This window comes from Equus quagga, chromosome 2, assembly GCF_021613505.1.
Source record: "Equus quagga isolate Etosha38 chromosome 2, UCLA_HA_Equagga_1.0, whole genome shotgun sequence".
In the NCBI taxonomy this organism is placed as follows: domain Eukaryota; kingdom Metazoa; phylum Chordata; class Mammalia; order Perissodactyla; family Equidae; genus Equus; species Equus quagga.
Window position 1 is genome coordinate 169,372,567 of NC_060268.1, and position 13,361 is coordinate 169,385,927.

Here is a 13,361-nt window from a genome sequence, read left to right on the forward strand (position 1 = left end):
ACCCGAACGAGGAAACCCGGAGAGGGGCCCAGGCCTCGTCCGAGGGGAGCTGCACTCAGCCAGGGAGAGGCAGAGTGGGAAACTGTTGTCCCAGGCGCAAGGAGGGCGAAGAAACGGTGTGGCCCTGGTGACAGAGCAGACGAAGGCCGAGAGCGCCGCTGCCGGCCGGGAAGGCGCCCGGGGTCGCGCGTGGTCCCCGGTGTGGGCAGGGACGGGAGGCCGACCTGGGGATCGCCCTGGAACAATCCTTCCTCTTTATTGTGCTTTCCAGGATCCTCAGGCTTGGTTATTAAATATTTAAGAGCGGAAAAAGGATCGGCGGGAGCCCGGCCCCGAGATGAATCTGGAGTCTTTGTTTCAGCACATCGTCTTCTCCGAGCATCAGGCCGAGGAGGGTCGCCGCCGGATGCGCGAAGGTGGGCGCGTCGGCCGCTTGCCAGGGGGCCTCTCGTCTTCCCGGTGCGGGGCTTGGGGCGGGAGGAAATCCAGAAGACAGCGGTCAGAGCAGCTCCGGGCGCCTGCTTTCCACGTCGAGGGCAAGGCAGCTGAAAGGCGTCTTATCACAGCCTGCAGCATGGGGACTTGAGAAAGATTGATGTGTTTAAAGATTTAATTTGTTTTACAGTAAGGTCGGAAATAAGCAGATGTCGTGGAAAAATTAAGAAAGCAACAGAGGAACTGAATGAAGAGAAAATCAAGTTGGAATCTAAGGTATTGACATGTAGAGCAGGCTCATTATCACTTGAGAAAGTCTTTTTTAACTTGGCTTTTTGAGGATATTTGTTATTTAACTAGTTGTTTCAAATTTTCAGCTGTTTAACCAGTGCTCCAAGTAGGAAGCACACTACTATACTAGTTAGTGTAGTTCCATGTTGTAAGATCTAAAGTTCTAGATCCAGTGGCACCTTCGATTCTAATATGAGCTTGTCCTAAAGAAGCCAGTGTTGTGGGTTGGTTAACGTTTTAAAAGAGCACCATGTCATTGGACAAATAATTGTTCAATAAGTAGTTGGTGCGGTATATGTAAATTTTGAATGATAAATAATTTAAGAAGAGTGCTTTGTTGGTGTAACAATTGAATGTAACTTTCAAATGTGTGTCTGCCTTACGTTTTTTAATTCTTAACCATATTTTGGAAATGTCTTACATCCCAAAGTATAATTTTTCCACTAGCATTTCACTCTTTGCTGCAGCATTTGTGAAATTCTGTTGTCGTATATAGAAGCAAGGGAATCTGATGGCTTCCTGAAGGAGGATGTTGAAGTGGTGGGTAGAATTTTGGAGAGGCAAAGAGAAGTAGTAGGAGAACCGCATTGAGGCAGAGAGAGGATAGAAACAAAAGGGAGACATGCCCAGGGCATATTGGGAGAGAAATCTCCCAAAGCACAGGGCTGATAGCTGGGAACAGGAGGAAACTTGCAGGTTTTTGATCAGGGAGCTGTGTCATAAAAGTGGTTCTAGGAAGATCTTGCTGAGCTCTGGGAGGACAGAGCTAAGAACATCATCCAAGTACGTCACAATGAAGGCCTCGCCATGGGTGGGGGCGACAGTCATACAAAAATATTTATTCAGCTCTGAAGATAAAATAAGCAAACTGTGCAATGGGAAAGCTGTTTGAGGAAGTCCATTTGCTTAAACTGTCTCTTTTAACTTAGCGCTGTGAGGAATCTTCAGTCTCTTTCTGAATAAAATGATCAAAGATTCTTTCTCCACCTCGTGATCGTCTGCTCTTCCAAGTCTTGCTCAGACACACCTGTGAAGCCCTCCCTTGGAGATCTTGGAAAATTTTTTTATTATAGCATTCAGTGTACCACATTACAATTAAACAGCAATATGCACTTGTGTTTGTATCCCTCGCTATTTTTGAGCAATATATCTGGAATTTTTTTCTCACCCAGTTTATAGCCAGTGTATCCAATGTCTAGCACATCATATACATTAGCATTTTGAATGAATTAATGAGTACTAGTGAGTACTAGTGAGTAACTAATGAGTAATAGTGAGATAATAGGGAGAGTGCTGTCTTTTAAAATAAAATTTGGAATGATTATTCAGTGAGACCCTATGTCCTATTTTGCCTGTGAATCGGGATGGGCAAAGCATTGAGAATGTCATGATGTGGCTTTCTTTTCCTTTAAAAGAATTAAGATCCCTTAAGGATTGGTAACTAGAAGTTAATCGAAGAGGGAGACAAATACAAGTAGGTAAAGCATAGCTAACCCTTCCTGAGCGCACTCTATCCTGGGCACGTTGTAAATGCTTCAGCTGTATTATTTCCTCTAATCCTGCCAGGAATCCCGTGATGAGGCACCATCGTTAATCCCCCTTAATAGGGGAGGAAACTCAGAGGTTAAACGACTTGTCCCTGGTATATAATTTAAAAACGATTAATCTACCACCATGAAAGTGACAACTGAGTGGTGACAACATGTTTTATTAAAACAGATTTCTTGAACTCATCTTAAACTTTTTTCTTCATGAAAATCACATAAAATAATGTATCTGAAGCTTTGGCATCTAGTTTAGGGCAATATTTTTAAAAGGTCACTTATGTAAGCTTTTGTGCAAAATGGATTGGTGAAGATATTGACCTGACAGATAACAAATGTTAAAGAAAAAAAAAAAAGATTTACTCTCTGAATATCTTCTTTGAAAAAAATAGGTTTACTCTTTGTAATATTTTGTCAGTAGCCTATTTTGCTGAAAATGGAAATGTAATTTGTTGATATATACACATACATAAAAAATGTAGATTCAAATATTTATACTGGAGAGAAGACAGAGCAAATCCCTAACATTGTTTAGAAACATTTGCTGAAAGTACTAATTAATATAGGCTCATAAATGTGCATTGCTTTTTAATCAGCTCATATACATGAGTAATAATACAATTGTATCTTACTAATAAAATTAACATATGAGGTTCACAGTTCATACAATACTAATTTGTAATTGAAATAATTTGATTTATAGTCGAAATTGTGTGTGTGTGTGTGTGTGTCTGTATAAAGATCTTAAAAGTGGGACCACAGTTGTAAATGACTAATGGGAGGAACTGAAGAAGTCGTCATAAATTGATTTCTTGTTTCTTTTATTCTCAGACTTAATTATTTGTCTGCCAATAACAATGAAAATATATTTACTTGAATATTTGACTTGGCATTTATTGACCAATTTATCAAGTAGAAGCAGCTTAAGGAGAAACTAGAACATAATTTGAATAGGCCAGTGCTTGAGCTATTTTTACAGTGATACATTCAGAAAATATTTTGGGCATTTATTTTGGAAGTTGCTTGTGGTCAGAAAATGTATTTAGGAAGAACAGTATTCATTTTTTTCCGTTCTGTAAAACCCAGGTAGCATGTAATTAGAACTTGAATGATAGCATTTGCCTTTCAGGGCTCAATGAGTCCTTTAGAATATATGGTTGCAAAAGTCTCAGCTTATATAGTATGAGTACTTTCTGAATTGGAGAGCCACAGTATGCCTGGTTAGGTTTGGTAATACGAAAGCAGAAAGACAGGAACATACCCTGGATTCGCATTAATGCTTACCAATATGCCTAAAGCTTCTGATAGTCAAGGAAGGGTTTCATCGTAATGATGACAGAGCAAGTCAAAAGGACTCACAGAACGTTTGTAGTTTCTTTTAAGCATCTAAAAGAATATTTTCTGTTTTAAAAGATAGTCTATATTAAAATTTGGGCATTTAATTTTTATAAACGTATTACATAAAACCTCATATAATGCTATACTCCCTCAAGAGGAAGTAAATGGAGGAAAGTCTGAGGCTATTTTGTTTATTTTTTCTTCTCCCAATTTTAACTGGTTGCTTAAACATCAAAACAATAACAAAATAATATTTATGAATTTTGAAAGGAAAATTATATTGAAATAAACAACCTAAGGCGCCTTCTTTTACTTCATTACTTCAAACTGTACACATTCTTTTTTTTTAATTAATAAAAGTTAGAAATCCTCCTAGAACAACAGGCAAAGTCGTATTGTTAGTACTCTATTAGCTGATTAAAGAACAAACAAAATCACAGATTATCATCATTTATAATGTTGAATGAAGTTTTGTAATTGAGATTTTTTCCTTTTTTTAAAGTTTAATCAAAGAAAAACTTATATCCTGCCTAAATTTAATTTTATTGTTGATTAAAAGTTGCTTAAAAACATAGTAAAAGAGGGGAATTATTTCTCCCCTCTAATTAACATTTGTTTAAGTAGCAGTACATGTGAATTATTTAATCCTAATTTTAGAAAGTAAAGAGGAAATTGTGTTTATCTCAATTTAATACATACCTATAATTCCGTTAATTGTGACCAAGACACTTTTGGGGACAGTTGCACTTGGTTGCTTGCAGTCTCTGTGACTTTATTTTCTTTTTCTGGGAAAGATTTGCCCTGAGCTAACACCTCTTGCCAGTCTTCTCTTTTTGTCACCCCTCCCCAAAGCCCCAGTATGTAGCTGTATATTCCAGTTGTAAGTCCTTCTGGTTCTTCTATGTGAGCTGCCACCATAACATGGCCACCAACATACAAGTGGTGTGGTTGCACACCCGGGAACCAAACCCAGGCCACTGAAGTGGAGCACGCTGAACTTTAACCGCTAGGCTGTCTCTATGACTTTTTCATGTGAAATTTCTTTAAGCCAAATCCATCCTGTCTTGAATATGTACAGCTGATTTTTTAAAGTTGTAATATAGAACTTTAGATATATTGTCCTTTTACGTATGTGCAATTCCATAGCCAGTCAATATATTTCTGAGTCTGGAGTCCATTCTACGGAGGGTGGTTTTTCTTTCATACTCAAGATAACCTCATAGTTGGAGATTTGGTGGATGTCCTCTTCACTCTCCAGTGCTCCTTCCAAGACATTATGTCTCTACCTTCTTGTGGTAGCTCACGCTGTATTCTAGGCTATACCATCTTTTCCCCTCCTTTTTTCTGTCATCCTGCTGACTCACTGGGTACTCTCCTTTGTTCTTTAGAGTTTGGCTCTGGGCTGTCAGGCTTCCACTCTGTCCCAACTCTTGTCATCATCCTGGATGGTGTCATTGTCTGTATGGATCATTCAGCTACCACCCTGGCCTGTCAGTTGTTTGGTAGCCACATATTCAGTGACTTTTTTCTCTATTCTCCATCAGCCACCTGTTTCCATAATCATACTCTGGACTTTACCATCACCTAAAACCACCTAACTTTCAAAATCAGTAAAGCATTTCACTTTTCTCCCACTATATTTGTTCTCCGATTTCATCAGGACCTCGAGTCCATTTCTGTCTTTTTTCCTCCACTAGTACCTACCTTTATATTCATTTCCCTCTTTTTTCTTAGATTTCACGGTTGAGCATTCCACTGTTTCCCCAACTCATCTCTCCTTTTTTTGCAGCTGCCTCACAAGGTTCCAACTCTGGGTGAACCAATTATCTGCTACTGTGCAGCGCTCAGGCCATTCCAGGAGAATTTAGGTCCAGTGTCCATTCATGGACATTAGCTTCAACCTCAACTGAGTCTTCCACACTGCTTGGAAATACTACTTCATTTCTCTGTCTCACTCTCTGCAGTGACTGTTGTAAACCTTCACTCTTCTTGTGTATTTTATTCTCTCTTCTGAACTCCTTAACTCTCAGGCAATAACTTTGCCTTTTATTTCAAAGAGAAAATAGAAGCTATTTAACAAGACTTTTTTTTCCCTGCTTAGATATCTCCAAACCTGCCTAAGTAAAGACCTCATCTTCTCCTTTTCCTTCCTGTTATGGATGAGGTGTCCTTCCTTCTGACAAGGGACAATTCCTCCATCCATGTTTCAAATTCCTTCATATTTTTTATCATCATCATCATCATCTTAATCGTCATTGTTATTATGCATTTTAGTGGGAAGGGGCCTGTAGAGAGAGATTGAAGATAGTCTAGAGAGAAAGATATTAAATAGTTAAAGGGCCCTGAGGCTGTGGACGGAGGATGGGATCCAGAGCATGAGGTAAGAATTAGCCGTAGACAGAGGAGGGATACCTCTTCTGTTGTAAAAACTAAAAATAATAGGTAACATTTAGTAAACGATTACTATGTATCAGGCCTTATGGTAAGCATTTTATAAACATTCTATTAATTCTCGCAAGAACCCTGTGAGGTTGGTAGTTTTATTATGTCTGTTATTCATTTGAGAAAATTGAAGCTCAGAGAAATTAAGTAACTTGCATGAGATGATATAAGTGGTAAGTAGTAGATGTAAAATTTGAATCTCTATTGGGTTAACTAGAGAGCCCTGTGTCTTAACCACTATAGTACAGTGTAAAAGGAAGGAATAAGGAAAGGATGAGGCGATAGGAGAGTTCGAAGGCTTAGCGACAGGAAACTAAAGGCATGATTCACTAAAAGTAGTCTCCTCGCTTTATTATTTCAACAAATTTGATGAGTATGTGTTGTATATGTTTAATGAAGTTATTAATAAGGATATCTCATTCCTTTGTTCCTCTGCTTTACCAGTTGAGTGGCCTCATGCAAGCAAGGTAATACCTTGAGTTTGGAAAAGTTTCCCTGTAATCAAGTGGGCTACTCATTTTACTATCATGACTGATTCGTATCAGTCAGGCAGCAGGTTAGGATCAATAATATATGGGCGTTGCCCTTGAGGGACTTGAGTCAAATCAGATATTGCCCCTTCTTTAGAGTGGAGGCTCTCTTGCTTGCAAGTAGCAGGAATTTAGTTCAAAATGGCTTAAACAGTGTTGGGAAACTCTTGACGTATATTTGAAAACCCAACATTTGATTGAGTTATATCAGTTGAAATTGCATCAGGATGCTTATAACAAAAATCTAGCCGTGATTGCTTTACCAAATAAGGGTTTATTTTTTCTCGTGTAACGGTAAGTCTGGAGGTGGGCAATCCAGGGCCATTTATTAAAGCTGCTTGAGGAAATCCTAGAAGACGCCAGCACATTCTGTCTTTCTGTTCCACAATCCTTAGCATGTGGCTTTTACCCTCATAGTCACAGGTACTCCTCCATCCCAGGCATCATATCTGAATTCCAGCTGGAGAAAAAGGGAAAGGATGAAAATCAAAAGGCTTCTTCTCATTTGGCTTTATCATTGCTTTGGTGGAAGGGAAGTCCTCTCTAAGGATTTAGAATCTACATCTCAAAGATTGGAATTTTGTCACGTGGTCAGTCCTAGAAAATGGGGTCTGGGAATGTGATTTTTTTCTTTTCAGTTTTGAGGACTTTACTATAATAATGTGTTCAAACATGTAGTGCTTAACTGTGTGCGGGCGTACTTTACATATAGTAACTCATTTAATCCCCACAACAGCCCTGTGAGGTAGGTGCTATTTATGAGGATTCTGAGGTAGAGAGAGTTTAAGTAATTTCTCTAAGTTATACGCTTAGGAGAAAGTGAAAGGTTGATTCAGATGTAGGAAGGCTGGTTCCAGAGTCCGTCTCATAAGCCCTGCGTTCTCCTGCCTTTTATGTCGCCCACGTATCTCTAGAACTGGACAGTTGCAGGGTCAAGGAGAGCCAGAAGGCAGTGGAGCACCTGCCTCTCTCTCCAGCTTCAGTCCTCATCTTTGCTCACATAGACTTTGTCTCAGTTGAGTATTTTTAACTGTATTTATTCCTGCTCTGAACAGAATTGGAATTTTAATTAGTAAAGAATGGTAGAATGGCTAGTTGTCCTTGTGTTCCCCAAATAGTTACTAACAACTCCTAGACTCACATGCTTTTTTGTTTAAATTAGGGAGAGAAGGAAGTTTCCAGAAGCTTTCTCTGAAAAAGAGAGAAATTATCCTTGTCAGATACCTTCTTCCATCTCTTTTCTGTGAATTTTGACATGTGACTACCCCTGAACCAATACCTGTGGTCCCAGGGTAGTAACTTCTCCCAAATTGAATGGGCTGTCTGAGAATGGTGCAGGCTTCCAAAAAATAACGTAAGTATTGACCAAGGAAAGAAGGAATTCGTGTTAAGGAGGCAACTGCAGTGTCTCCAAGAGAGGTTTCAGTGGTTAAAACCAGAATGGCCATGTAGAGAGTGCCTGTAGTGGGTTGAAATATTTCAGGTTAATTATTGATTATGTTTATCATTTAATGTAAGTATGATTTATCACATATGATAGAACATAGTGCAAGCTTTTCCCCTCTAAGTTATCCCTCAGTCAGAAGGAATTGTTTCATTTTAGAGTCCTTAAAAAGGCTTTCATGTTATGAAATGCACTGTAAATTCCTTTATTTTGAACAAAAACTCAATTAATGATGGTTTGGAATCCTTGGAGAAATGATCTGATAGACCTGATAAAAAAGTAGGCGAAGACATTTAACAATAACAGTTAGTTATTGTTCCTGGGAGTATGACCTAAGTGCTGGATGTCATTGTAAAAAAGCCACTTAATGATGACCTAAAAAGCTAATTCATAAATCTGTTAAAAAATAATATTGTGATAAAAGAGCAACCTATAGAAGGTACATAAGTAAGATACCAGTTAAAAACATGCAAAACAATAATACGTTTTGTGAGGGATTTATAAATATATGGTGAAAGTATAATGACATGCATGGGAATGATCAATAGTACATCGAGATGGTGGTTATCTCTGAAAGAGATGGAAGATAAATGTAATCAGGAAAGGGTATGCAGTGCACTTCAGCTGTACATGTAATTTTCTTTTTCTTAGGCTGGCGGTGGGGACATAGCTGTTATGTTAATTTAAAAAATAAAGATACATTTTAGAAGTTACAGAGCCATGACTTTTAGCCTATTCAAAAGATTGTGCAACCATCACCATCTAATTCCAGGATATTTTCATCTTCTCAAAAACAAACCCCATACCCATAGCTGTTACCTGTCTATCCCCCTCAGACCCCACGAGCCCTGGGTCACCACTAATCTACTTTCTGTCTCTGGACATTTCGTGTAAGTGGAATCATACAATATGTGGCCTTTTGTGACTGGCTTCTTTCACTTAGCATATTTTCAAGGTTCATCCATACTGTAGCATAAATCAGTACTTTATTCCTTTTTATGGCTGAATAATATTCCATTGTGTGGATCTACCACATTTTGTTTATCCATTTATCAGTTGATGGACATTGAATTGTTTCCAGTGTTGCTATGAATATTTGTGTACAAGTTTTTGTATGAACATGTGTTTTCAATTCTCTCAGGTATTCCACCTGGGAGTGGAATTTCTGGGTCATACAGTAATCCTAAGTTTAACTTTTTGAGACAATGCCAGACTGTTTCCATAGTGGCAGCACCATTTTACATTCCTGTCAGCAATGTATGAGGGTTCCAGTTTCTCTGTATTTTCTCCAACACTTGTTATTGTTATTTTCTGGTTTTTTGTTTGTTTATTTTGTGTTTGTTTTATAGCCATCTTGGTGGATGTGAGGTGGTATCTCATTTTGGTTTATGTTTCCAGTTCCCTGTGATGTTAATGTTGAACATCTTTTCATGTGCTTGTTGGCCATTTGACACATCCATTCTTAACATGAGCTGCTTGATTAATGGTCATATACATGGTTACAGTTCTTTTCTGGGGGCCTGGTCTCTGAGAAGTAGCAATCTCTCTTCATATTAATAGAACTGAAATGACTACCTTTCTAAATGAAGTGTAAAATTGTACATGTGGCATTCATTGAACTCCTTTTTCTCAACTTTGTTTTCACGATCCAAAGAATATTTCATGGTAATAGTAGTTTAGAGCAAACTCTGTAACAACATGCTGGAAAGCCTTTCTGTTTGCAAGAGCTTAAAAGTCACAAAAGTTGCGCGTTTCCTGGCTTGGATCCACAAAGTGGAAAATCTACTGCACTGTTTCTAATGGTAAAATCTACCAGTGTGCGTCTTTCTTTCTTTCTTTCTTTCTTTTTAAAGAGCTAATCTAAATAAATTGTTTAGCCTGAAATGTTAGAAATGTTTTGAACAGAAGAAAATGCTTCCTTTCCAGGAACTGAGAAAATGATCCTCATATAAAGAATAGTAAGCTTGTGGCTCAGTATGCAGAAGGCATTAGATTAAAATTTAGTATGCTAAGCTTGTAAGACTGTAACAGCACAAAAGAATGCCTCTTAAAAAGTTTACCTTTTGATTTGTGAGTTCTTGGAAAATCAATTAGCTGTGTTTCTCACTTCTAAACAGCCTTCAATCATGCAGTGAATAATTATTCAATCAACAAACATTCATTGAACAACTTCTAAATCACATAATGAATAATTGGCAAATAAATTATATAACAACTTTCTGCCTTAATTAGAGGGTTAACATCAAGCAACTTCAACTATATAAATCTAACTGTAAACTCAAAATTCTTGATGTTCTCATTTTTAAAATGTTTGTAATTACTCTTAATTATCTCTATGTAATTCTATTAAGAAAGTCTTATCACATTTATCGTGAATAAATACCTAAAATGCAGAACTAGACAGAAGAGGTCACCAAATGTCCTTTGAGTGTAGCAGTGGCATTTTCTAGTAGTCTACCTGCCTGGGGATAATCTGATTTTCTAGGAACATGTACCTTTGTAATGTATTCTTTTGTTCTTATTATATCAACCATTCTTTGACCTCAGGGCCTTTGCACTTGCTGTTTCCTCTGCGTGAAGTGCTTCTTCGCTCAGCTATTAGTGTTTTATGCATGCTCACTTCCTTTAGGTCTCTCCTAGTAGGATAGCTACCCATTCTACTGGAACATGAGACTTTAAGTTCTAACTTTAGAACAGTCCTGTGCAATTCTTGATGGTTGGTTACCTTAGCTCTCTGCTCAGTTACCACTTGAGAGCTGTGCTTCTCAAACTGTGATCTGCAGATCCATAGGAGTCCCCAAGACTCTTTCAGGAGGTCTTAAATTAAATGCTTAATACTACAAAGGTGTTATTTGCCATTCTCACTGTGCTGAATGCACTTTAATAGTGCGCAGGCAATGGTGAGTAAAACTGTTAGCACCTTAGCACAAATCAAGGCGCTGGCACCAAACTGTACTAATGGTCAGTTGTATTCTTCTACTGCTATGAACTCACAGTAAAGAAACAAACTCACCAGTTTCATGGTATGCCCCTGATTACAGTGTAAAAAGTACTGTTTTGAAGCTGACCATTGTGTACATGTGTTTTTAATATTGTGTGTGATGAAATGAGTTCACATAAAGGACTCCAGAGTACAATGATTGTCACAAATGAGAGCACTTGTGTGATTGTTTGAGTTGCAGTATGAATTAGCTCTTCTTTTTCTGGAATACCATATTTACTTGAGTAATTAACAGTCAAACTGTTAATTATTTAAACTTGAGTATTCGGCAAAATTTTCTCAAAAGTTAATGAACTGGCTCTGACATTTGAAGGCAAACAAATAAAATTATTATTATTATTATGTTTATTATTATGTTTATTATTTTGCCAATGATAATATTCAACCTTTCAAACAAAAATCAGAATTTGGAAGACTCAGATCTGTCAATATAAGCTTGACAGTTTAACAGTACTTAAAGATTTTTCTGATGAGTTTGTTGGCAAAACTAATGAATTTTCTTTGTTTGTTTGTTTGTTTTGGTGAGGAAGATTGGCTCTGAGCTAAGATCTGTTGTCAGTCTTCTTTTTGTTTAAGGTCTTCCTCTTTTTGAGGAAGATTGTCACTGAGCTGACCTCTGTGCCGGTCTTCCTCTATTTTGTATGTAGGACGCCACCACAACATGGCTTCGTGAGCAGTGTGTAGGTCTGCAACCAGGATCTGAACTCATGAAGCCCAGGCCACCAAAGTGCAGCACACAAACTTAACCACTGTGCCACCAGGCCGGCCCCATGAATGTTATTGTTTAGTGTTGTATTATGAAATGTATCAACATTTGAAGAATCTGAATAATTCAGTGAAGCAATATTTTCCAAATGACCAGCACGTAATGTCACAAAACCGTGCATGGATAAAAGATCCACTCAAAGTACAAGGTAGACCAATGGATTTTATTGTCACAGAGGATGAAAAGTTCATTGAAATGATTTCAGATTCCACATTGCAACTAACCTGCGAGGAGCTACCTACCACTTGTTGAGTTTGGGTATGCTATCAGAGAAGATGACACATAGTCATTTGCAAAGGATATTAAAATACCTCTCCCATTTCCAACTACATTTCTTTGTGAGGCCAGATTATCTTCATATACCTCAACCAAAAATCATATTGCAAAAGGTTGACTAAAGAAGCAGATCTGAGAGTCCAGCTCTCTTCTATTAAGCTAGACATTAAAGAGATTTGCAAAAATTAGAAGTTCGTTTCTTCTTACTATTATTTTTGGTTTTGGAAAATACTATTTTTTCATAAAAAATATATTTATTTTAACATGCAGTGGATTTGTTTTTGTTATTCTTAAATGAATCAAATTTTTTTTTGTTTCTCAGTTTTAATCTTTGTTACAGAAAATATTGATAGGTATAGCTCACAAAAACAATCAAACAAAAAAGTCCTCAAAAATTTGACTTATAAAGTGTTAAAGACCAAAAAGTTGTAAGACCAAAAAGTTGGAGATACAGCTGCTGTAGCAGACCCTCCCTGACCTTCGTATGTAAAATAGCATCACCGCATCCCATCTCTAGCTCTGTCTTTTATTCTGCTTTATTTTTCTTTGTAGCACTCACTTATCACCTCTTGATGTATTTTGTATTGATGTGTTTATTATTTGTCTCCCCTCAGTGTAATGTAAGCTCCACGAGAAATACTTCTATTTTGTCCATTAGTGTTATTCCCAGTATCCAGAACACTGCCTGAATCACAGTAGCTGTTAAATGTTGTTGAATGAATCAATTAGTTTAACATTTTTCTCATAGAATTTTCTGTTTCCTGTTTTCCTCTTCTGTGAATTCTGCTTGTTTCATCTGATGGCTTTCTTACGTAGTGGTATATTTTCTTACGAACTTTAAAAGTTTTTATTGTGAACTTATCTTTAGCAGGGGTCATCTTTCCTAGGAGTACCACACATTCCCTTCATAAAAAAGATGTCCCTGTGAAACACTTTCATCCCTGCTGCCGGGTCCTTGCAGATTTCACCTCTTCGGGACCAGTTTTTCTGTTAATTTCTGAGCTGAGAGTTTCTACACTATATGGATGAGAGAGATTTGAATCTCGAATTCATGAACAGTTCAAGCTTGGGGTTGAAGTTCCTCGGGTATGACTCCCCTTCCATTCATGGCTCACTGGAGGCAGTTCACTTACATGCTGCATCTCTAAGCCGATGGATGGAGTTTGGTTACTTCACTTGCAAGGCTGGCATAGACCCTTCTTGATCCCTGACTTTATCCAATGAGCCCAGTTCCAGCTCCCTTTGGCCTTGACTTTTGGTCTTATGTGGACGTTTAAAAACCTAGCCTCTAATG

General features: G+C 37.8%; 1 protein-coding gene across 1 annotated transcript in view; it reads left to right on the top strand.

The window, feature by feature from the left end:
* The first annotated feature begins 337 nt into the window (after window positions 1-337).
* The window catches only part of CCDC172 (coiled-coil domain containing 172), a 61,742-nt gene continuing 48,718 nt past the window's right edge, over window positions 338-13,361 (top strand). Inside the window, exons 1-2 of the mRNA XM_046652333.1 lie at window positions 338-416; window positions 626-711. Of these exons, the coding sequence (XP_046508289.1) occupies window positions 338-416; window positions 626-711 (165 nt within the window). The remainder of the gene's footprint in view (window positions 417-625; window positions 712-13,361) is intronic.